The 25,857-nt window shown below is 42.5% G+C and overlaps 1 protein-coding gene and 1 long non-coding RNA gene across 3 annotated transcripts in view; one reads left to right on the top strand and one right to left on the bottom strand.

The window, feature by feature from the left end:
* Positions 1-14,570: 14,570 nt before the first annotated feature.
* LOC121012916 (uncharacterized) lies at positions 14,571-15,482 on the bottom strand. Its single transcript, XR_005782401.1, has 2 exons — positions 14,933-15,482; positions 14,571-14,848 (listed from the first exon to the last, which is right to left on the bottom strand). It is a non-coding gene; the product is annotated as an uncharacterized LOC121012916 (long non-coding RNA).
* Positions 15,483-24,120: 8,638 nt separating this feature from the next.
* Positions 24,121-25,857, top strand: part of WDFY2 (WD repeat and FYVE domain containing 2) — a 178,802-nt gene continuing 177,065 nt past the window's right edge. Inside the window, exons 1-2 of one of the 2 annotated variants that reach the window (XM_040448343.1) lie at positions 24,121-24,192; positions 24,574-25,060. In XM_040448343.1, coding sequence (XP_040304277.1) covers positions 24,924-25,060 — 137 coding nt within the window. In that variant the 5' untranslated portion in view covers positions 24,121-24,192; positions 24,574-24,923. The remainder of the gene's footprint in view (positions 24,193-24,573; positions 25,061-25,857) is intronic. The other variant, XM_040448344.1, reaches the window with a different exon arrangement.

Below are 25,857 nucleotides of genomic sequence, written 5' to 3'. Positions count from 1 at the left end.
GTCCAATGACTGTTGGGTTGTTTACGACACAATACAACTTTATTTGGGGAAAGGCTTTTAAGTTATTTTTGTACCATGATTTCGATTTATTTAAGCTTCTCTCATCTAACTGAAGAAGCTTAGTACATTTCGGTACAGAGACTTGGTTTGTCATTTTGTACCCTTGATTGGTTGCATCTCAGGAATGTGTGGTTCCTATCTTATTTGCCATCAGAGGTCGGGGAAGCTGAGGTGGAAGACATTTATATCTAATGCAGTTAATGTGGCAGGGATTCCAGATTTATCTCTTGCTGTAACTTGGTGAGAAAAGGAACTTGGAGTTTAAATAAACTGTTAACTGACAATATCGGAAAAACACCAAACGGTTTTCTCAGCTTCTTCTCTCTCTTTTGGTGACCAGACTCTTCATCAAGTCTTTGCCTCCCATCTGACTCCTTAGGACTGCTCAGCATATTGTTTTTCTCATGTAAACATTTGATATATTTTGTATTTATTCCGTATATTTTGCGTGTGTGTGTGTGTGTGTGTGTGTGTGTGTGTGTGTATTTCTTTTATTAAAAAAAAATCCTGCTTCCTCCTCTCTAATAGAATTGCTTGCAGGGAAAAGAACATGCTGGCCAGAGGATAAGAATGAAAAAGGGATTTTATTCTACAGTATGTACTACTTTGTACCTTTTGAAATCTGAACAGTGTTTGTGAATTATCCATTCGAATTCATGAACTGATTTACTTTTAAAATAAAACGACAGTATTTAAAAGACATTCATTCTCTTCTACATAGAGTCAAAAACACCATATTTTCATTTATGAAGAAGGCCTTATTTTTTAATGGAAAATAAATTGCTCTGGATAAATACTGTAGGAAAATATTCCTCAAAAATGACTGTTAAAGGCACTCCCCTCCAGTAAATATTAAACCATATGCAAGTAGAAATTATAACAATATATTCTTAAACATAATTTTAAAGAAGTTTTACAGGGCCATGTTTCCTCAGTTTATATCAGTAGCAGCAAAATACAGATATAGCAGCAGATACTGAAAGGCATTTATTACTGAATAAGGACAAAGTATCATACTTACTGGTGGCAAAATTCTACAAACACTCCTATTAATGAGAAGAATAATACAAAGATGATGTGATCACCACTATTTTTTTTTAATATGAAATTTATTGTCAAATTGGTTTCCATACAACACCCAGTGCTCATCCCAACAGGTGCCCTCCTCAAGGCACATCACCCACTTTCCTCTCCTTCCCACCCCCGCCCCCATCAACCCTCAGTTTATTCTCAGTTTTTAAGAGTCTCTTATGGTTTGGCTCCTTCCCTCTCTTTTTTTTTTTTTTTTTTTTCTCTTCCCCTCCCCAATGGTCTTCTGTTAAGTTTCTCAGGATCCACATAAGAGGATCACCACTATTTTTGTAATATCTGAGAAGACAAAATAATAAGTACATAATATTGTCAAAGAGAAGGCAAACTTATCATTTATACATAATATTATCTACTTGAAAAAAATAGAAGAATGCATTAAATCTATTAGAAGTAATGTCAGGTGACTGGTTATAAAACATTTAAAAGTCAATAGGCTAGGTGCTGGGACAACTGAATATCCATCTACAAAATAATGAAGTTGGACCCCTACCTCACACCATACACAAAATTAACTGAAAATGGATCATAGATCTGAAAACAACAGCTAAAACCATAAAACTCTTAGAAGAAAATGTAGGAGTAAATCTCTGTGATCTTGGGTTAGGTAATGAATGGTTTCTAAGATGTAATACCCAAAGCACAAATGACAAAATAAGAAATAGATAAATGGGACTTCATCAAACTTTAAAACTTTGTTGCTTCAGAGGATACCACCACAAATGGGAAAAAATGACAAACAGAATGGAAAAAAAATATTCACCAATTATATATCTGATTTATCTCATATATCTGATATTCAGAATATATAAAGAACTCTAGTAACTCAATAATAAAAAGATAAGCAACCCAATTTAAAAATGGCCAACAGGGGCGCCTGGGTGGTGCAGTTGGTTAAGCGTCCAACTTCAGCCAGGTCACGATCTCGCGGTGCGTGAGTTCGAGCCCCGCGTCAGGCTCTGGGCTGATGGCTCAGAGCCTGGAGCCTGTTTCCGATTCTGTGTCTCCCTCTCTCTCTGCCCTTCCCCCGTTCATGCTCTGTCTCTCTCTGTCCCAAAAATAAATAAACGTTGGAAAAAATAAAAATGGCCAACAGACTTAAGCAGACTTTTGTCCAAAGCCAACACACAATTGGTCAAAAAGCACACAAAAAGAAGTCTGTTGTGCTTCTGCCACAATTGGATGTACTGCAATTGAAGGCGGGCACTAACCACCCAGAGTGAGTGTAGACCCCATAGGGTAAAGGGCACAAGCCTCACAAGACTGCCTGTATGACTTTACCTGCACCTCGGAGGTTCCAGGCCATCTACACTTCTGCTTAATTAGCTATTATTACTCAGGTGTTTCCATGACTCCCTTAGATTTGATAGTTCACTGGAATGACTCACAGAACTCAGGAAACTATACTTATGATTACAGTTTTATTATAAAAAATAGATTAGAAACAGCTAATGAAGAGACACAGAAGGGCAAGGGAGGGGAAAAGGGGAGTGACTGCTGATAGGCATGGATTTCTTTTTGGGGTGACAAACATATTCTAAAGTGGACAGTGGTAATACTTGCAAAACCCAGTGAATATTCTAAAATGCCCTGGAGTGTACACATTAAAAGGATGAATTTTAGAGTATTTGAATAATATGGCAATAAAGCTGTAATTTAAAATGAGTCAATAGGCTGGGTTAAAGTCAAAGAATATAATGAAAAATAGCCTCTTTAACAATAACAACATTAAGAATGAACTTAACATGAAATACGCTAGGCTAAGAGAAGAATCTACAAATCCTGATCGAGGGTCATAATCAAAGACCTAAATAAATGCAAGGATTAACTCTGTTTTTGGATATTTTAATATTGTAAAGAGTAATTTCTTCCTGAACTCACATATAAATTTGGTTTCCCAATGGAAACTCCAAAAGGATTTGGGGTGGCAGGGGGGGGGGGGGGGGAGAGGAAGAGGAAATGTGACAAAATAAGCATAAAAAACATATGAAGGAATATATTTGAAAATAGTATAAAAATATATGAAAGAAATATGTCAATGTAGGTTCCTCAACTGTAACCAATGTACAACCAGTGGGGGAGGCTGATACTGGGGGCAGGGGGGCTGTGCATGTGTGGGAGCAGGGAATATATAGGAAATCTCTGTACCTTCCTCTTAATTTTGCTGTGAACCTAGAACTGCTGTAGAAAATAAAGTTAAAATACATATATAGAAAAATATATATGGGAGGATAATGGACATTTTAAAAAAGAAGAGTAGTTAAACATTAAAGATGACAAACACAAGGAGATAAGGGTCATATCAGATGTCAAAATACATTATAAAATGATACTGATTAAAAGTACAGTACAGGCATGGGACTTACAGACAGAACACGCAGTCAGCATAAAAAGTCTACAAGCAGAGGGGCGCCTGGGTGGCGCAGTTGGTTAAGCGTCCAACTTCAGCCAGGTCACGATCTCGCGGTCCGTGAGTTCGAGCCCCGCGTCAGGCTCTGGGCTGATGGCTCAGAGCCTGGAGCCTGTTTCCGATTCTGTGTCTCCCTCTCTCTCTGCCCCTCCCCCGTTCATGCTCTGTCTCTCTCTGTCCCCAAAATAAATAAACGTTGAAAAAAAAAATTAAAAAAAAAAAAGTCTACAAGCAGATTTAAATTAAAAAATTTATCATATATTAATACAATTATATATTAATATAATTAATAATAGCACTTCAATCAAAGAGAGAAAGGATGTATTATTTCATAAATGTTGGTACAATTGCCTAAACAATAGGAAAAAAGAGAGATTCCTACCTCATTGCTGTAATCAAATTTGGTAGGTTAAAGATATATATATATAGTGTGTGTGTGTGTGTGTGTGTGTATACACATTGTATTGTATATATATTGTATATATATATATAATGTGTATGTGCATATATATATGTGCACATTATATGTGTGTTATGTATATACACATATATATATTCCTTTATATATTTAAAATATATGTGTTATATATACATATATATGTATATATATGTTTCCATATTTTGGCTATTGCCAATAAGGCTGCAACAAATAGAGAGATGCATGTATCTTTTAGCATTAGTGTTTTTGTATTCTTTGGGAAAATACCCAGTAGTGGCACTGGATAACATGGTAATTCTATTTTTAACTTTTTGAGGAACCTCTATACTGTTTTCCACAATGGCTGCACCAGTTTGGATTGCCACCAACAGTACACAAGGGTTCCCTTTTCTCCATTTCCTTGTCAACACTTGTTTCTTGTGTTTTTGATTTTAGTCATTCTAACAGGTATGAGATGATGTCTCATTGTGGTTTTGATTTGCATTTCCCTGATGATCAGTGACGTTGAGCATTTTTTCATGTGTCGGTTGGCCATCTTTATGTTTTCTCTGGAGAAATGTCTGCTCGTGTATAGATAGGCTCTTAAAATTCAGTAAGAGGAAATAATAGAATTCAGTATTTTACATTCAGAGGACATGAACAGGTAGTTCACAAAAGAAGCAACTATATGGCCAATAAACACTTTTTTAAAATTCAGTCTCACTAGAAATCTAAGAAATGCAACTAAAAACAAGAGATTATGAGATTAACAAAGATGAAAAAGAATGATATTCAGGGTGACAAAGGTGTAGGGAAAGGACATTTTCAACCACTCTTTGTGGGAATATAAATTAAAACATTTTTGCAATAAGTGTTTTTAAAAATCTTAAAAATGTGCCCACTCCTTGATCCAGAAATCCCACTTCTAAGTATTTGCCCTGGAGAAATAACCAGTTATTAGTACAAGGATTTATTTACAAGCAAGTCCATTGATACGCTATTTATAAAAGTTAAAAAAAGGAAACAATGTAAATGTTTAATAGTAAGGTTATATTTATGATATATTCCATAATATAAAATATTATGCATCTATTAAATAATATTTTAAAGGTTTATTTATTGATATGGACACTATTATACATCAGTAAGCTAAATTATAAAATGGCATGAATGTATCTTGTAAAAATTGTAAATGCTATCTATATGTACTATTTTGGCAAAGGTCTGGATGTCAATCAACTACCAAGGTTTATTCTGCTGGCCAGATTATGGATAATTTTTCTTTTTCATTTATCTCACTTTTCATTTTTCTATAATTACATAATAAAAAGATTCTTAAAAAATTTAATGTTTACTTATTTTTGAGAGAGAGAGACAGAGTGTAAGCAGGGAGGGGTAGAGAGAGAAGGAGACACAGAATCCCAAGGAGGCTCCAGGCTCTGAGCTATTAGCACAGAGCCTGACATGGGGCTCAAGCCCATGGACCACGAGATCATGACCTGAGCCAAACTCGGTCACCCAACCGAATGAGCCACTGAGGCACCCCCATAATAACAAGATGTTTAATACAGAATGACAAAATTCAAACATTGAGGGGGGAATAAATGGAGAAATTACCATTAAAAAATAAAAGAGAATCCTGAAGACAAATTCTCTTTGTGACTAAATCTCTGAATGTAAATGAGGCTACTTTGGTACCATGAAAAAAATCCTCCGGACTTCTCCAAATGCTGAGCTATGGCGGAGCGACAAGAGGGGAAGGAGAGCTGGAATGTTCTTTGTGAAATCCTGCCGGCACAGTGCTGTATTTTAAAAATCTGACTAATGGTCATAAAGGATCTTGAGAACTGAATGAAGGCTTAATAAATTAAAATGATAGGGGCGCCTGGGTGGCGCAGTCGGTTAAGCATCCGACTTCAACCAGGTCACGATCTCACGGTCCGTGAGTTCGAGCCCCGCGTCGGGCTCTGGGCTGATGGCTCAGAGCCTGGAGCCTGTTTCCGATTCTGTGTTTCCCTCTCTCTCTGCCCCTCCCCCGTTCATGCTCTGTCTCTCTCTGTCCCCAAAATAAATAAACGTTGAAAAAAAAAAATTTAAAATGACAGAAGTGAATTAGCAGAAAAATCTACGACCTGGGAATTTTTATGTGTATGATAAATCAGCTCAGCATCTGAGTCCTGTTTTTTAGATGGAGCCACATAACCCCTGCTGGGGAATTCTCCAGGAGAGCTGCCGGACCGGCTATTTCATTTTGTTACTTACTCTTCATTTTTTCCGAGAATACTAGGACCGAAATTTGGCTTACTGTTGTTATGCTTCTTTAAGAAACACAAATAAATTCTAGCATAATGGGATCAAAACTTGGTTCTCTCTCATTGTAATGCATTCTGAAATCAGTTATAATGCACCAAGAGACTACTCCCTGTGGTAGACAAAAACATGTGGTGCCAAACAGACCTACGAGAGGTTTTTCTCTTCCGCAAATGTGGGGATGATATATGCCAAGTGCAGAAAGCAAGCCTGGGGAGTGTCCAATAGTTTGTGCCATACTCCACCACGTTTGCCTTTTACGCTGTGCCTTGACCCACACCAAATGTAGAGAAATCTGGATGATGTGAATATGTTGTTATTATTTGAATATGTTGTTAATGAGACCTACTCGTGTTTTTGGTTGGATCCCCCAGGAAATAGAAGCTGAGACCGAGATTTGTGTGCAGCAAGTGTGTTGGGGAATATTACCTGTCAGGGGGTGAGGGAAGCAAGACAGAGAGAGGCTCACTGGCCCTCGTGGGAAGTTCAGGAAGGGGGGTGGGGGCTCATCCAAGTTGTCCCATATTGAGGCAAGAGGACTGACTCTTTGTACTCTCTCCTCAGTGTGCCATCCCTCGCCTACCAAGGAGAGGGGTCCTAAACGAGAGGGAGGCAGCTTCCTTCTGGCAAGTCCCTGGGAGGACTCAGTTAGTTGTAAGCTATCAGCAGCCAACACTTCAGGCACCTGGAGGTATGAGGGTTTCCAAACTGAAGGGGATTCTGGGCTGAGAGCTAGAGAGGGAATGTTTGTGTCCCGTCCCTCCTACCCCCAAATTCGTATGTTAAAATTATAATCCCCAACATGTCAGCATTTGGAGATGGGACATTGAGACATTTGGGAGGTAATTAGGGTTAGATTAGGTCATGAGGGTGGAGCCTCCATGATGGGATTAGTGCCCTTAAAAGAAGAGAGATATACAAGGTATCTCTCTCTCTCTCTCTGCCCTGTAGGTACCAAGGAAGGACCATGTGAAGACAGAGCCACGAAGAGAGTTCTTACCAGAACCTGACCTTGCTGACACCCTGAGCTGAGACTTTTAACCTCCAGAACCGTGAGAACTAAATGTTTGTTGTTTAAGCCACGTGGTAATTTATTTTGGCATCCTGAACTTTCTGAGACACTGGGCATTGCAGCAAGCACAGCTCGTAACACCCTGACTTACATTAACGTTGGAACATTTCCCAAAGTCTGTCCTACTCAGGGCTAACACACAAAAGACAAATTAATAGTTGAAGGTAGAATTCTTCAGAAAGCAGTTCTTTTTCTTACCCAAAAATATTTACTACCTCCTCAAGAGGTAAAGTGGGAAAAATTGTTACTCTCTACCTCCTGCCCCATTATCAGTTCCAGGTTATGTAGTAAGTCATTCTGTTAACAAAGATGTGAACTTAGTGTCTAAGAGAAAAAGTTTGTATTTGTTTCCCAAATTACATTTGTTTGCACTTTGTTCAGGACACTGGGAAGGCCACTTCGAGAAGGCCGCTTACATTTCATATGGAATAGTGAAAAATCTTTGATTTGAACTTTATCTTGAATAAAGAAGTAAAAATTATGAAACTATATTTCTTTTACTTTATATTTAACAAAATGTAGGCTATCGTGGTAACTACAGGCTGACTTTAGGAACCAAGAACAAATCAGATGATTGACTCCGAATTTTTAACCTAGTTTTTTTTCCCAATAAAATTCCAAAGAAGCACAAATGACATTCTTTCCTGTCTACTTGATTTGTGTAGCACAAAAATGAAGATGGACATTTGTTTGAGGGTTTTATTGATTTTGTCGGGGTCTCTCACTCTTTTAATTTGAACTCAGGGTAGCTGAACTCATCTTTGGAAGAATCTGCTGACTTCATCCTTCTAGGTATTCCTTTTTGGTCGTGGACCTTTCCATTTAACATGGTCTCAACACGTCCAAAAGAGAACTCTTGATTCTGGCTCTTCCTTGGCCTCCCTCCCCCAACTCCATCTTGTCTCCTCTAGCTGCTCTAGACAACTATCTAGGAATTATCCTTGATTCCTTTTTTCTTCTTTCACATGCTATACCCAATCCATCAACAAATTCATCAGCTCTGTACCCTCAAGCCAACTGCTTCTCACCTCCTCCGCGGCTACCTTCCGGTCTAGCCACCATCAGCCCTTGCCTGAACCACATCAGTAGCTTTCTAAATTTTTTTTTTTTTTAACGTTTATTTATTTTTGGGACAGAGAGAGACAGAGCATGAACAGGGGAGGGGCAGAGAGAGAGGGAGGCACAGAATCAGAAGCAGGCTCCAGGCTCTGAGCCATCAGCCCAGAGCCCGACGCGGGGCTCGAGCTCACGGACCGGGAGATTGTGACCTGGCTGAAGTCGGACGCTTAACCGACTGCGCCACCCAGGCGCCCCTACATCAGTAGCTTTCTAAATGGACCCCCAGCTCCTACTCTTCTGTCCCTACAACGACTCTCCACAGAGCAGCCAGAGTGATTTTTAAATGTACATTTATTTTTATGAGGTACTACATTTCCATGGTTCCAGATTCGACATACTACAAAAAAACATATGCCCACAGAAGTCTTGTATCCATTCCTGCATTTCTCACCCCGACCCGCTAATGATAATCATTTCCATTGGTGTCTTTTTCTTTTCTTTTTTTTAATCCTTCTTGGGTTTTTTAGGCAAATGCAAACATATGCAAAAATATCTCCTAACTTATTACACAAAAGGTAGCCTACCAGAGACATTGTTCTATACCGTTCTATATCTTGCTTTCTTTCACTTATCAACACATCCTACAACTCTTTCCATATCAGTACATAGAGACCTTCCTTGTCTGTTTCCACAGCAGCAGGCCATCCCATCATTGTTAAACCAGGCCCCCTCTGCTGCACATCACAACTGGGTCCTTTTTTGGCTCTTACAAGTAATGCAATAATAAAAACCTCACACACGTGTCATTTCATACATGTGGTGATGCACCCATGGGATGGAATCACAGGAATACAACTGCAAGGTCATATATTTTACAGTATTTGCCAGTGTCAAAATGAAAATTTTAGACATAAATCTGATTGTCACTTCCCTTGCTTAAAGGCCCCCCAAAATTCCCAGTACTGATGAAAATGAAAACCACTGACAGCCACAAGTCCCTCCCTAATCTGTCCTTTGTCTGCTTCATCAATATCACCCACATCTTTCCCTCTCTTGCACTACGGACTAAGCACACGGGCCTTCTTTCATTAATCTCAAAAAATTCTATAGCTTTTGCAGGATGTGCAATTTCTCTTTGTAGTTGATTTGCATTATATTTGTACTATATTGTCAAATATGTATAAAAATGCAGTCATCAGCTGGAGACCTGACAAAGGAGCTGATCCCGAAGGGGAGAATCAATGCTCATGTTTAATGGAGCTGGATATTTGAGTGGGTTTCATAAGCTGTCATTTGATAAGTAAACATTTCTAGGTTATGATGACTCTTACTCTCCTACTCAACCTCAAACCTCAGGAATTCAGATCATGAATACTGAGATAATGAGGATGCTCTATCCTTCTGTAGCTGTGTGACTGTGGTCCCAGACACGTAAAGCCTAAACTCATAGAGAAACGCAACATGGCTGGGAAAGAGGACTGGGCTGGATGTTACAAGCGCTGCGTTTTGCTGCAGATTCTGCTGCAAAGCTGTCAGGTCCTCAGCAAGCCACTCCACCCTTCCCTGCCTCATTTTACTTGTACAAGAAGGAAGAAAATGGAATTAATTCATCATCATTATTGTCATCCTTTTCACTCCCTAGGGATTCTTTTCATTAGCCCCACCCCCTCATTTTCATAATGTATTGAGAAATTTTGTCTACTAAAAATTATGTTAGCAATATAATTATGTTGCCATGTTCGTAGTTCATTGTTAACATGTTCATATTCATTGTTAACTTATCAAGGATATATAGAGTTTTCAATTCTGCTTGGCATTAAGTAATCAACTGACATTAGTTGAGTTGATATAATACTTTCCAAAGCAAAAAACTTTATATTTTAATTTGCCTCAATGGCTTTACCTTGTTTAATCCCTAAGAATTAAGAGGCTGCAGGTTGGGAATCTCTGGTCCCTAATGACAATAAGTTTCCTTACAAGTCAGGGGTCAATGTTAAATATATGATCATTGATTGCAGAGATTTTTTTTTTTAAACGTTTATTTATTTTTGAGACAGAGAGAGACAGAGCATGAATGGGGGAGGGCCAGAGAGAGAGGGAGACACAGAATCTGAAACAGGCTCCAGGCTCTGAGCTGTCAGCACAGAGCCCGATGCGGGGCTCGAACTCACAGACCATGAGATCATGACCTGAGTCGAAGTCAGATGCTTAACCAACGGAACCCCCCAGGTGCCCCACGTGCAGAGATGTTTTTAGATGGTACCTCACAGAGCCCTGGGGCTCAGCAGAGTGGCTCAGAAAAGAAACAAGGGTGGAGAAGGACAAGGTGAAGCAAGGGGTCTAAAGGTCTCCGAACCTATTTTATTTGGAGTAGCCCCACTTTTTTCTGTTACATATTGGGTTCTAAGACTTTGTTTGAAGAATGGGTTTTAACTATTAAAAACAGTTTGAGAAATATGACAATCAAACTTTATTGCATACATGAGGATAATGAAGCCTAGAAAATGTAAATAAAATTTGCCCAAGGTTACAGAGCTAATTAATGGCAAAATATTCATTCAGTCAGTCCACAAATATTTATTGAACACAGTGGAAATAAAAATTATAAACATGAAATTTTGATTCAGTCTTGGTCTAAAAGCAATCTGTGGGTCACCATGGTGTTTGATCAGAAGCATCAGGATGAGGGGTGCCTGGGTGGCTCAGTCAGTTGAGCGTACAACTCTTGATTTCAGCTCAGGTCACGATCTCACGGTTTCATGAGTTCGAGCCCTACATCGGGCTATGCACTGACAGAGTGGAGTCTGCTTGGGATATTTTTCTCTCCCTCTCTCTCTGCCCTTCTCTCTCTCTCTCTCTCTCTCTCTCAGAATAAATAGACATTAAAAAAAAGAAGCATCAGAATGAAAGAAATCTTATTTTCACAAACTGACAGAGAATTGACATTACTGTATGTTATAACTATGTATATTACTGCATGTTACTACTGTTCAGTAAGACAAGGAAGAAAGGGCAGGAAAGTATCTGCATTCTGGCAACCAAAGGACTACAGTGAAGAAAGAGCCCTCTTAGGAGACAGGCCAGGCAGGGTAAAGGTCTTACTTCACTTTGTATCCACAGTTTATATCAAAGAGCCCCTGTGCCTGATTGTCACGTTACTGCTCTTTGGTGTTTATACAAGACGAGCCGAGAGCCCTGCCTCCTCAAGAGTATCTGTGAGGTTTTTGTTTTAGTTCCCAGATGAAGCATGTGATTACCACTAAACTTGGAAAAACCTGAGGCTATGGGAAATGTGTTCATTTAATCTATACGATACGTTTGTAAAAGTCAATTGGTTGACTATGTCCAACTTAAACTAATTCACTGGCTTTCTGGTAACTTACCCGTGCCTGGGTACTGGATATGTTCTAGCTTTCTCCTTGCAGAGTATTTGAAATAAAGGGTGTCTTCAGTAGATTAGGATACAAATATAACACAAAGCCTCATTCTTAGCGCTCAAGAGCCAGGCACTCTTCTAGACATTGAGGACAGAGCAATGAACACGTGAGAAAAGTCTCCTGCTTCTGTGGACCAGCATGGGTTCTCATGATTATTTCAGGCCCAACACTGTTACTGCTACACTGTGCAAAGTTGAAGATTCATTCTACTGTCTTGCAAATACTTGCCATAACAGAGTGGCTTAGATCGCTTCCACATTATTTATTCATTTATTTAACAAATATTTATTGAGTAGCTTCTGTTACCAGACTCTCTGTGCTAAGTGCTGGGCATCCTGAAATGAATTAGTTCTCAAGGTGCTCATGGACCTATGGGAGCATAGACTTGTAAACAAATCTCAAACCAGCATAATCACAACAGTGGAAGAGGAACAAGGTAGAGATGAACCACACCTCATCAGTGGATTAACTCCCTCTGGCATGATTTCCAAACTCAGATTTCAAAGGTTAACAGAAGCTCCCCGGGCAAATCAAGGATGGTAAGAATGGGAATGGCATACGGAAAGAGGCAGAGACCAGAGCACGTGCATATCCTGAGAACCATGTGCTATTTGGAACCAAAGGAGTCTGAAGTACAAGGTAGACAGGTGGCAGGAAATTGAGAGCATCTTTATCTAATGGTTTCTGTTTCCTCTGTGAGTTAAGAGAGACAGCATTTTTTGAGAATAAAGAAGGCAGAGACTGGTTAGGAAGTTTGAAAGGAAATTTATTTATTTATTTAAAATTTTTTGTGTTTATTTATTTATTGAGAGAGAGAGAAGGAAAGAAAGAAATCTCAAGCAGGTTCTGGGCTGACAGCGCAGAGCCTGACATGGGGCTCGAAATCATGAGTTGTGAAATCACAACCTATGCCGAAACCAAGAGTAGGATGCTTAACCGACTGAGCCCCCCAGGCGCTCCTTGAAAGGAGGTTTAAAAGAGCTGCTGAATTGTTCATAAAATAGAAAGGATTGGGGGAGAAACCCTAAAGGCCAGGAAAAAATGTAGGCACTGATATGTACTGATATGAGAAGACCTGTAAGATATATCATTTAGTGACTAAAAGGTAAGATGCAGAACACTGTGTGCTAATTTAACTTTTCTGTAACACATAGTAGGAAATTGAAAAATATTTCCTTCTGTGCATAAAATATCTTGGGAAGAAAGCATGAGAAAGCAATAATTGTGGTTGCCCACAGGGAGAGGAGCCAGATGGCCAGGGTGCAAGGTGATGGGACACACTTTGCACTGTATACTTTTGAATTTTGAACCACAGAATTATTATTTATTTAAAAATTAAATTAAAAGTGAAATCACTTGGGGCATCTGGGTGGCTCAGTCGGTTAAGCATCCGACTTCGGCTCAGGTCATGATCTCACAGTTCGTGAGTTCGAACCCCGCAATGGGCCTCTGTGCTGACAGCTCGGAGCTTGGAGCCTGCTTCAGATTCTGTGTCTCCCCCTTTCTCTGTCCCTCCCCTGCTTGTGCACGCTCTCTCTCTCAAAAATAAATAAACATTAAAAAAAAAAAGTGAAATCTCTTAAAATGTCTTTAGGAGATAAAGAAGAATAATTTCTGAGGGCAATGGAAGATAAAACTAAATTTTGGCCTCATGGCTATGTATCTCTGGAAACCTGTGCTTAAGCTAACTTGGGGAACTGCAAATGGAAATAATCATTTTCATTAGCGTTCCTATTCAGGAAAGATGAGTTGGGTAAGTCACAGGTATCAGGGCTTCAAAGTACAGAAAAACCTGACCGAGGTTGCTGGGCTGGCCTCTTACACTCAGGGTCTCCAACCACAGGTTCTTCAGCATACGAGTAACACTGCTTTGGTTACATCAAAGCAACACCTAAAAAGGATTCCAAGTCCTTTGTCCTGCTGGTTAGGGTAAAACCCAATGGGTACAAAGTGAGTTAACACAGAACTCTGCCCTTCAGGACCTGGGAAGTTAAAAGGACTTGTATTTGTTACTTAATACATAAACACATAATGAACAAAACTGACTTTTGTCTGTGGATTGTCGAATCGCGTTGTCTTAGACACATACCCTTTTATCTCTAACCAAATTATAAAGGAACGTTCTGGCTGTTCAACAATGAGCCTGTGAAGTACTGGCTGCATCCAGACAATGTCAGGCAATGGCGATACAAGGAGGGCCAAACCACAGTCCGTGGGGTCTGGGGCCACCCAAGGGAGTGAAGGCGAGAGACACAAAGTGCACTTTAGGGGCATCTGGGTGGCTCAGTCAGTTAAGCATCCTACTCTTGGTTTCGGCTTGGGTCATGATCACGTGGTTTGTGGGCTCAAGCCCTGCATCTGGCTCTGTACTGACAGCGTGGGAGCCTGCTCGGGATTCTCTGTCTCCTCTCTCTCTCTCTGCCCCTCCCCTGCTCGCGTGCTCTCCCTCTCTCTTTCGAAGATAAATGAACTTAAAAAATGATGGAAAAGGGGCGCCTGGGTGGCGCGGTCGGTTAAGCGTCCGACTTCAGCCAGGTCACGATCTCGCAGTCCGTGAGTTCGAGCCCCGCGTCGGGCTCTGGGCTGATGGCTCAGAGCCTGGAGCCTGTTTCCCATTCTGTGTCTCCCTCTCTCTCTGCCCCTCCCCTGATCATGCTCTGTCTCTCTCTGTCCCAAAAATAAATAAACGTTGAAAAAAAAAAATTAAAAAAAAAATGATGGAAAAGAATTTCGTTTTTTTAAAAAAGAGCACTTCAGAATAAAACGTAACATTGCCTGGAAGGAATTAGGGAAGGGCTTCACTGAGGGTAAGAGATGCAACCCAAGTCCTAAATGAGTTGAAGTTGAAGGAGGATGAGAAGGACATTTCAGGCAAAGAGAGTAGAGTGTGAGAGGCAGCAGAGCTCAGAATAACACGATGTGTTCTTGGGACACCAAGCAGCGTGATTTGAGTATGGCGTCAGATGCTTCTTGGGGAGTGGCAAGCTTCAGGGCTGGAAAGGCAGGTTTGAACAGGGTTATGAAGTGCCTTACGGGCCAGGCTGACAAGTTTAGACTTTGTCATGTGAGTAAACTACCTTGTTCTCAGTCGACATGCTGAGAGGTCAGTATTTCGCCATTAACGCCTAGCCATCCTTCTGTTGGCTTCTAGATTCTTGTTCGAGGTAGAATAAGAACGTGGAAGACAGGTTTGTAAACTTAGTGTTACCTTCCCCATTCTTCCTTTTTATTCTTCTCCCACAACTAACCAAGTATCCAAGTCTGTCACTATTCTGTCATTTTCTTTGTTGTTTCTCAGATCAATGATTCAGTAAGTGTTTGCCCATGACAAGTACTGGGCTAAAGGCCTTATATACATCGTCTTATTCAATCCTCAAAATAGTCCTATGAGGTCATGTTCTAGTCGGGGTTCTTGAGAGCAAATGGCAGGTAACTTAAACAGAAGAGGAATTAACTGGAAAGGTGTTGGGCAACTCACACAGCCCATAGGAAGGTAGAGGACTGGGTTCAGGGCAGAGCCAAGGGAAGAAGCAGAGCACGAAACTGAGATCCTACCTCAGTAACAATCTCTGAGGACGTGTTCCACCATGTCTCTGGATTCTTCTTCTTTTCTTAAAGTAAGCTCCGTGCCCACTGGTGAGGCTTGAACTCACAACCCTGAGATCAAGAGTCACATGCTTTAGGGGCGCCTGGGTGGCTCAGTTGGTTGAGCGTCTAACTTCGGCTCAGGTCGTGATCTCATGGCTCATGAGTTTGAGCCCCGTGTCGGGCTCTGTGCTGACAGCTCGAAGCCTGGAGCCTGCTTCCGATTCTGTGTCTCCCTCTCTCTCTGCCCCTTCCCTGCTCATGCTCTGTCTCTCTCTCTCTCAAAAATAAATAAACATTAAAAAAAAATTAAAAAAAAAAGTCACATGCTCTAATGACTGAGCCAGCCAGGTACCACACTTCTGGATTCTAATCTCAGCAGGGAGAGCTCAAAGATTCTCACACCGACTGCAGTGTCTTTGCATCACTATTCCGCAGTACAGACAGACAGGCGGGTGGGCACCAACTGGTCCTACTCAGAGCACGTGCCGATCGATGCCCTAGATGCAAGGGCCTGGTGGGAGAAGCAGGTTCCCCTGCGTGTCTTCCCCCTACATTGGGATTCACTCAGATTTGCTTAGGAAGGACGTTCAAATACTGGACAGCAAAAACAACAAGCACCCGCAAGTGCATTTTCCAGATAAAGGAACAGACCCAGAGCAGGTAGGTTAGTTACCCAAGTAACACAGCCAGTCAGTGGAGCCAGGATCGGTGCCCAAATCAGTTTTGTCTGCAAGGCCCACGCTATTATGCAACCTACTGCATCGCCTTCTCTAAGCCATTCCAACTCTATTTCACAGCCCACACAGCAGTCCAGGCGCCCATCACCTCGTTTGCATTACCGCCTCCTACCTGGTCTCCCTGATTTGTGCTTTCCCATCTCAGTTCATTCTCTACAGAGTTGCTAAGACAATATTTTTTGAGTGCCAACTACATCATGTCAGCCTCTTGCTCGAAAACCTGTGACTCACCCCTTCAAGAGCCTGTCCTGACTAATATCATTCCATACTGATCACTCCCTCAGTAATCAGTCAAATAATGTTGCCGCAGTGCTATCACAGATGTATAATTTATACTACACTATCATATACTTATTCATGGTCTCTAGCTGTTACATTTATATGTGACTTCACTTAGGTCATAGAGCCTCTCTTCTGCTGCTTTTATGACTCTAATGACAGATACTGGCATCTACTACAGCAAATGTCTTTTCATTTTTGAATCCCAGGGTCCTCCAGAATACTTGCATTACTATAATCAATGTTATTATTTGCAGACCACTTATCATTTGTGAATTCATTATTAGCTTCCCTGAAATTTTGCAAGGCCTTCTTACGTTTCTCAGTGACACGTGTTTGTGCCCTACCAAAAGTAAGTGTGTTAAAAACAATTGCTGATAAGGACGATCATTCCACTTCCTTTTTTGGAAATGTTCAATTCTTTGCTCCACCCCTTAGAGATACTAGGAGTTGAGGAAAGGTAAAAGATGGTATTCTTTTTTTGGAGCCGTAAGGTGAAAGGAAATACTATTTAGAGCAAGCTTTCCCTTTTTTGGTTAGGAATAATAAAATTATCACAGCATGGAACATAACATGGAAGTAGGTAATCTGGCTGGCCAGGTTTCCAGCTTGAGGTTCATATAGGAAAGCCTGTTGTCTGGTGCCTGAACTGCCTTCATAGTTGGAGGATGCTTTTGGAAACTAGTAAGACTTGGACACTCAAGGACCTCTAGATTGCCTCTCAACCAGAACCAAGAAGGCCAAGAACCAGAGTGTGACTCAGGCATTTCGTCTTCTGTTTCTTTTGCTCCTGGCTCCATTTCCTTTTTTTGAGGATCTGTCTCTTTCTTGAGGTTAGACATCAGAGGAGGTCACACCTCCACACAGAGCACATAAGTAGGTCATCAACAGGTGGTGATCAATATCTAGTAGAATTAACAAAACTCAGAATTTATTTAAAGGGTACTCATATATGCTCTGGTCATTTTATAAATGTCAAAAGTAAGGATTACAAAAAAGAGGGTTTCTGTACTCAAGAACTTAACTGTCTATTGGGGAGAGATAAATCTATCAAACAAATAATCCATGAACAACGAGTAAGGCAATAAATTTAGTTTGCACTGGGTATAAGAATGGTACACAGAAGGACTTAATCCACTGTTTGGGAAGAGGGAGCCTGAAAGATCTTACAGAGGGTGAAATGCTTGGTCTGGAGTTGAGAGCAGAGTAGGAGTTTGCCAGACAGATCAAATGGGGAAAGAATATCTCAGAAAGAGAAAAGAGAGCTATACCATGGGATGAAAGGCCTAGAGAGTCATAAGTAATTTGGATTCTGAAGATGCTTATTCTGCATCCGTTCTCTCCTTCCCTCCACATTTCCCAGCCACGGGTTGAATATAATTGACCTTATTCCCAGCTCCAAGGATGGATCTTGATCGGCCTTAGGCAGTCAGTGGAATCCATTCTTTTGTTGTAGCTGGTTCTCAGAGAAGTGTGTCATCCAAGCCTAAGCAAATCAGCCATGGCATTCCTCAGAGATGTTAGGTCAGGGCTGGATATGTCCAAACAGAAAGAAGTCCAGGCTTTTGGTTTGATGGTTAGGAGAAGAGATGCATTCACATGGAAGAAAAAGCATGTCAACCTGAGAGCTACTGGTTTCTATTTTGCTACCTCAAGGAGAGCCAACCAGCGGATAAGGATGTCGCATAGAGTGAGGGGGATGCCACAGAAATGGAGCCAATGAGTTGACCCACCTCTGACCAGGTAAGTGGAAGCTGGTATTCCCTTCATGGTTTACAAGATCAAGTAGAATTTCATGTTACTCACAACTAAAAGCATTTTACCTGATGCAGTGTCACTGGAGGTGAGGTTGAGGGGGTAGAAAGTGGGAAATGGATTGTAGAGGTAGGCATGAGCCAGACGATGAGTCTAGTTTCAATTCTAGAGACACAGAAAGCTCTTAGAGGGTGTAGGCTATGCTAGGAAGTAAAATGAGTTTTAGAAAGATTGCTCTAGCAGCAATGAGAAGGATGGCTTGGAGAGAGCAAGGCGGGGGCAGTGAGGCCAGTGGCAGGACGGCACCACATTGTCACGGTGTTCATCATTCCTCTCAGGGGTGCAGCTTGTAGCTCCGTTTTGCACCAACCTCAAAAGAGAATCAGCTTTTTGAAAATACTTAATCTGTGAACAGACGATAAAGGATATAGATTCTTTAGGATTTCATATCCTGGAAATAAAAATGTATGTTTGAGAAGCCCACAGAACACTTCAAGGGATTTAACGTAGTGATCAAAGTTTGGGTTATACTGTTAGAGCTATCATTAATATCTTGGCCTCTTTCTGGTTCTTTTCAGGACTTTGAATTTGTTCTATCCTCCCTCTTTACTCATTTTATTTATTTGTCAATACGGTCTTTTTCCCTATTGCTTGAGGTTTTTTTTGGTTTCTCCCTTCCACTGAAACAGAAAGGCAGTTCAAGAGAAAGGCTAATGTTGATTTGGTTAGCACAAAAGCCCTTTCCCCATGGTATCTTATCTGATTCCAACTAATTTTACTCAAGAGGAGGCACCTTTGGTAACAAACCCTTGTCCCGATCTCTCTGGCCTCCAGTATTAGCTGCCATGTAAATTGTGTTGATAGGAAAAACATGCTTCTAGGATCCATTTTACCAGAAGCTGTTCTGCAAAGACATTAAGATTCAATTAATCTTTCTACTTACTTGTCATTACTGAGCTCCCTCTTAATGCTTTGCACTGGGCTTGATACCAGGGGGTAGTTCAACAGAAGAGGAAAGCTGTCTCCGCTTAAAAAGGGCTTATGGTATAGATTCTGAGGATGGGGAAATGCTTTTCCTAAAACCATGTCAATGAGGCCTAAGCATATACTACAGGTGGCTAGTCTGGAAGATGGCTGCATTGTGTTGATCCTTGAAGTGTATGAGAAACTTTTAAAAGTATCATCAGATAGCCAAAGAGTGTCAGATACAATTATGCCAGGACTCCAGTGACAACATTAGAATTTTGGTCATTAACCATGCTCTTCCATCAAGGTCTTTGAGATACAGATGATCTCATTTTTTGTTTACAGAATCATTTATTTCCCTCGTGTATATAATTTTAGGTGGAAAATGGAACCCAAAACAGGCATATGTAGAAAAAAATGTGGCATCCCCCCAAAGTTGCCACAAAATACAAAACGTCCATTCCTCAGTAAAGTAACTGTAGTTATGTATGGGAGTTAGAGACCGATTCCTTCCACATGGATTAATCATTTTGCCTAGATGGCAATATATTTCACCCCTCCTCCCATCTCATTATTTTGTATGGGTAACATTCATTCCTCACAGGTCCCATTTAATTCCTTCATACATTCTATTTAACATTATTTGTGAAAAAGATTCAGAGCGGAACCAACTACATCAGCAGAACCTGAGCATAGTCCTGACCTTTACTTTAAAACCAAAAGCTTCTCACACCAACTCCTCTACCTGTTCACTGTGCTCAGAGCCAGTGGCCCTCCAATAATGAAATCAAGACATGGGTCAAATTGAGCTCTGTCCTTAAATTCACAAGAGTCATATTTAGTACCTAGCTTATTCCCTGGAACACAGCAGGCACCAATTTTCTAGAAGAAAGAATGAGGGAAGATAGTGTCTATGGAATTGTGAGCAGGTCTGAGTTTCCTGAAGCTGAACCAAGGATTCTAATAGATTTAAGACATTTGAATGGTAAACTGAGGAATTTATGTTTTCATTTATGCCTGCATCCAACAAACATTTTTTTGAGAGCTACTTTGTTCTAGGAATAGTATACCCACTTCTTCTTGACAAAATGTACTTGAGATTCCTCTGCTCTTGGTTTGCTTAGGGGAAGATCATCAGTCACAGTCCCCGCCTCTCACTTCAGCTCAATTCAGGGCTTAGGGTATGGGTGGGTCTGCAGTGGCATGCATATTATTAATAAAGACAAAGCAAAGAAGGAACAGAAACATAAACCCCCTTCCTCCTCCTCTTTTTTTCTGCCACTATTTCACCTTGTCACCATTTCCCTAAGGCTGGTTTCTATTCTTACTTCATCCTACCCTGCCTTCCTAGTTCCTCTTCAGAAAATTCCAGAATTCATTTCCTCTGAAATATAGATGAACCTAACTGGTGGGAATTCATAATGGCGCAGCCACTTTAGAAGACAGGTTGGCAGTTTCTTACAGAAATAAACATACTCTTCCCCATACAATCCAACAAATGGGCTCTTTGGTATTTACCCAAAGGAATTGGAAACTTATGTCCACACAAAAACCTGAACACAGATATTTATAGCAGCTTTATCTAAAATTGCGGAAAAGTGGGAATATCCAAGATGGCCTTCAGCAGGTGAATGGATAAACAAAACAACGATACCTACAGACAATGGAATATTACTCAGCACTACAAATGAGCTATCAATCCATGAAAGGGCATGGGTGACACTTAAAAGCATGTTACTAAATGAAAGAAGCCAATCTGAAAAGTCTACACCCTGTGTAATCCCAACTATATGACATTCTGGAAAAGGTAAAACTATGGGGACAATAAAAAGATCTGTAATTGCCAGGGGCCTGGCAGAGAGGGACAAATAGGCAGAACACAGAGGATTTTTAGGGCAGTGTAATTATTCTATATGGTATTATTATCATGGATACATGTCATTATACATTTGTCTAAACACACAGAACTCACAACTCAAAGAGTGAATCCTAGGGAAAACAATGGACTTCGGGTGGTAAAGATGTATCAGTGCAGGTTCACTGATTGTTACAAATGTACCAGTCTGGTGGGAGATGTGGATCATGGGGAGAACTATCCATGTGTGGGGGCAGGGGGTATATAGGAACTCTCTGTACTTTCCAGTCAATTTTACTGTGAACCTAAGACTGCTCTTAAAAAAAAAAAAGTCTATTTAAAAAATATGTAGATACAGATATAGAGACCTAGATGAACCTTACTTAATACCTTTGTATACATGAAAACCTACTGTTAGCTCAAGCCTGCCCAGACTAGAGAGGAGTGAGAGGAAGATTAAGGGGAAAGCCTCGTGCTTGATTCTGGCACAGGTGAGTAGGGCAAAAAGTCACAGGCAGTGAGTGTTCTGTTACTCAATGGACCACACATACAAAAAGGCATTAGTCTGATCAGAAACAACAGATGTTACCAGTGGAAGAACAAGCAGCCTGGCTAGTCTCCCATGCTGGGGAAGAAAAGGGAGGGGGAGACGTGCCCCATAGTTGGAGGCCCAGCCCTCTGTACCACTCCTCACTTTTCCTGCACCCTTCCGTTGGATTCCTAGATCTGGGCTTCCCAGACTAGACTAGAAACAAGGATCACCTGCTTTAGAATCACCTGAAACTTTATAAAAATTCATATTCTCAGACCAAGCTCCTAGAAAACCAAATCCAGTTGTTCAGGGATAGGGTCCAGGGCTCTGCATTTTCAAAAAGCTCCTGAGGCATTCTGATGGGCAGCCGGGCTTCAGTGCCACAGAACCTTGCTGCTGAGGAGACCCTTGTACCTGCTACCAGGAAGAGAAGGAGAAATTGCATACTAAGCCTTTCTCTTGGATACCAATTACTCACCTGTTGGCTTTACCATATTGGTATTACCACCTGCCTGTTTTGTGTATTCTCCCAAGGATCATCCCATCCCAGGAATTAGGGTAAGGTCCAGATTCCAGTCTTTCCATTACACTCTAATGGAAAAGAGTTAAATTCAGACTTGCCTGTCTTTCTTTCTACTCATTCATTTGACAAATACTTACAGCATTCCTCCTAATGGGCCAGCTATGATTCTAGGGGCTGGGAATACAACGATGAACAGGCAGGTAAGGTCCTTTCTCTCCTGGTGCTTCTCTTCTAGAAGATGGAGAAGTAAGAAATAAATAAGAAACAAAGATTATTTGGGGCAGAAGTGAGGACTGGAAAACAAAACAGCATGATATGACAGTGAGTGTTATAAGGAGGTGGGGTATGTTAGAGGTGGGAGGGTAAGACTCTTTAGACTGAAGCCTCAGTGGTGAGAAGCAAGTATCCCACTGCAAAGGCCACCATCAGGAAGAAGGTTGGTGTTTCTGGGATTTTCTAAGCCAGGGCTTAGAGAGTATCGAACAGGAGGAGAGGTGAGGTTGGAGAAGCATTATCCCAAATGCAATGGTAAGCCACTGACAGACTTGAAGCAGAGGAGTAATGTGATCTGGCTTATGTTTTAAAACACAATCCTCTGGTCACTGTGATAAAAATAGAGTAAATAGATAAAAAGAGTTTGGGGTGGGTGAGGGAAGGGTTCAAGAGAGGAAGCAAGGAAAGCAGGTAGGTTACTGTGATAGTAGAGGCCAGAGCATATGGTGACTCGGACTGGGGTAGAGGTGATATTAGTGGGAAAATTCAAGACCTACTCTGGAGGCGGAGCTGATGAGTTTATGGTTTGGAAAGGAGTTGTGAGGAAAAGAGAAGAATCAAGGATGACTCTTAGGAACTCAGTTTTTAACCATTGGGTGAATGGTGTGGTAGATTTGGAGATAGTGTTTGGGAATGCTTGAAACACCTATTAAATGGTTAATTGACAAAGTGGAGTGGCATTAGATATATGAGTTTGGAGTTGAGGGGCATAAGAATAGTATTTAAAACCATTGTGGTAGGCTGAATAATGGTCCCCCAAACATGTCCATGTCCTAATACCTGGAACCCTGAAGGACCTATTGTGCATGAAGTCACTTAAAATATGTCTTTTGTAGCTCTCACATAACACCCAAGGTAGGTATTATTATCTTCCACTTAATAGATTGGGAACCTGAGGCTCAGAGAAGTGGAATGCCTTGTTCCAGGTTCCCAAACTGGAAAATACCTGTCTCACTTTCTAGTGCCTTACAGAATTTCTGCAAAGATGGGAGGTGGTAAAGAGTTGCACTGTGTGCTTTGAGACAGGTCCTTGGCTGCCAAAAACCTGCATAAGAAATGCAGTTCTACGAGGCCTGTCATTTCTTTGCCCGGTTCTGCCATATTATTTTTCTAACCTCCAGAGCCCTTGCTAGCCCAGTCACACCACATGACCACTCTTCAGCTAGTTTGTTAACTCTGGGAGGGCTTAGTAGGGTCATCAAATAATGAACGACCCCACATGCCAGGCCCTGCGCCAGGCACCTAACATTCATTCAATAATCACGGTAACTCTCTCCATTGTCTCTGGAGCAAGCCAGAAAGGCTGAATTACTGGCGAATGGAAAGAAGACAGGGCCAGGAGTAGGGGAGGGAGACTGGGTTCAAGTCCGGGGGTGTGGTGGGGGCATAGCCCTAACTGGGAGCTAAAGTAACCTTGGGCTAGTAACTTAGTCATTTAAGAAAAGCCAGTTAGATGATACTGCAGATGATCTCTAAACTCCCTCAAAAATGCGTATACGAGAGATTCTCTTCTTTCCCCACCCTCGGGCTCTACTATTATAGGAAACAATCTTAACCACCTGCTCAGCCCCGGGATGCTCTTCAATTTCCTCCTTAGAGATCAGTCCGGGCCGCGACTCAGTTAATTGCCTGGGTCGGTGCCGGGCTCCCCAGTTCAGGAGCGCTGAGAAGTGGGCAATAGGTTATTCCAGAAGGGAGACGAGGCTCCGAAAAACTACAACTCCCAGGAGCCCTTGGGGTGCCACTCGGCAGCCTGGGCCTGGTGCATGCTGGGAGCAGTAAATGGCCTCCCGTCGCGGCAGGCTCATTGTTATGGAAGCTCAGAACAGGTAACCCTTACGCACGCCCAGTCACGTCCCAACTAGTTCAGCTTCTTTCCTTCCTGCAAGCTTCTTCTCTTTCCGGCCTCGTCCAGGCCCACTTTCCCCCGCGCCACTCCGCCCCCTTTTTATACATTTTGGAGGGGGCGGGGCCTCTGGCAAGCGCGTTCCCGGGGGGTTTACACGCGCGTTCACGGGAGATTAGAAAGGGAGGGGACTACAGATTGGAGGTGGAAGGTGGCGAGTCTAGGAGACCGCAGATAATGGAAGGCGCATGCGTTCCAGGGGCGGTGCTGCGAGGCTTCGGGAATTCAGTAGGGGCGGGGCGGAAATGGGCTGGTGGGCTGGCGCACGCGTATTGGACCGCCAACGTCCCGCCTCCTTTTTTAGGTTTCCTCACCTCCTCCACCACTCTTCCGGAAGTGCCGCCGCCCTCGCGCCCACCAGCGGCCACCCCCTGCGGCAGGCCCCGCCCCCTACCGGCTCCGCCCCCCAGCTCTCCGCCCCCTCCTCCGGTGGTGGCGCCGGCTTGCAACCCGGGTCGTGGTGGTTTCGGTGCCCGAAGCCGGGAGCGCGGAGTCGTTCCCGGAGCGCGGCCAGGCTATGATCGCGGGTCCCCGGCGTCCCGCTCCGGCCAACCAGAGTCCCTGTCTCAGCTTGTGCCCGTGCCTGAGCGGTCTCCTCAGCCCAGCTCCGCGGTGCGGTTGGCGGCGGCGGCGCCCGGCGCGCCCCCTCCTCCGATGGCGGCGGAGATCCAGCCCAAGCCGCTGACCCGCAAGCCCATCCTGCTGCAGCGGGTCGAGGGGTCCCAGGAGGTGGTGAATATGGCCGTGATCGTGCCCAAGGAGGAGGGCGTCATCAGCGTCTCGGAGGACAGGTACGGACCGCCGCCCCTCGGCCGCTAGGAGGGGCGGGACGGGCCGGCGGTCCCGGAGCCCGCGTCCCGGGCTGTGCCTTCACATCGGTGCAAGTGTAGACATACTCCCCCAAGTTTTTATTATAATGGGCATCCTGGTGATGCTGGTGTCCAGCTGCGCGCCGCCGCCGCTGCGTGGCTCTGGGAAGCGGAGACCAGACGGCGGCTTGCGCTCTGGCCTTGCCCGGGGCTGGTGGCGCAGGCCGGGCCAGGGTGGCCCTTGGACTAACGGTGCGCCGGCCACTGGACCTTGGTCCAGCCCTAAGGACAGAAGGGGGAGAGGGAGGAGCCGCCCAGCCCTGCAGGAGTGTGCGTAGGGAGGATGCTCCGAGAGCCTTTGCTAGATAACTAAGGGTTTTTGAGTACTCTGATACAGTTCTTAAGGGCTCCAGACTGAAAAAGTAAATGCCACTCCCTTCTCCCGAACAGTCCCACTGAATCCAGATCTCCCATACATCTTACACTGAACTCAATGAATATTGCAAGTTGTGAAAAGAGTATAACTTTGGGCTTCTGAACGAAAGGAGAGGTGCCTTTTTTTCTTTGGTCTCCTTATTTCTTCGAGCTCAAGGGGAAGTGCCTAGAACTAACTTGCAAGGGACCCCTGCTGCAAATAGCTCTTGAGTTCCTTCCCTTTGCCTGCTTCCTTTCTTTTTGCCTAATTTTGCTTAATTTGCAGAAGTGGAGCCAGTTGTTCTGCCTTTAATATTTTCTCTTGTTTTTCAGACAATAGCATTTTCGCTTTAACTTAATTCATT

Source organism: Herpailurus yagouaroundi, unplaced genomic scaffold (genome assembly GCF_014898765.1).
Source record: "Herpailurus yagouaroundi ecotype Mexico unplaced genomic scaffold, PumYag 197, whole genome shotgun sequence".
Lineage (NCBI taxonomy): Eukaryota > Metazoa > Chordata > Mammalia > Carnivora > Felidae > Herpailurus > Herpailurus yagouaroundi.
This window is presented reverse-complemented; position numbering and strand designations above follow the sequence as displayed.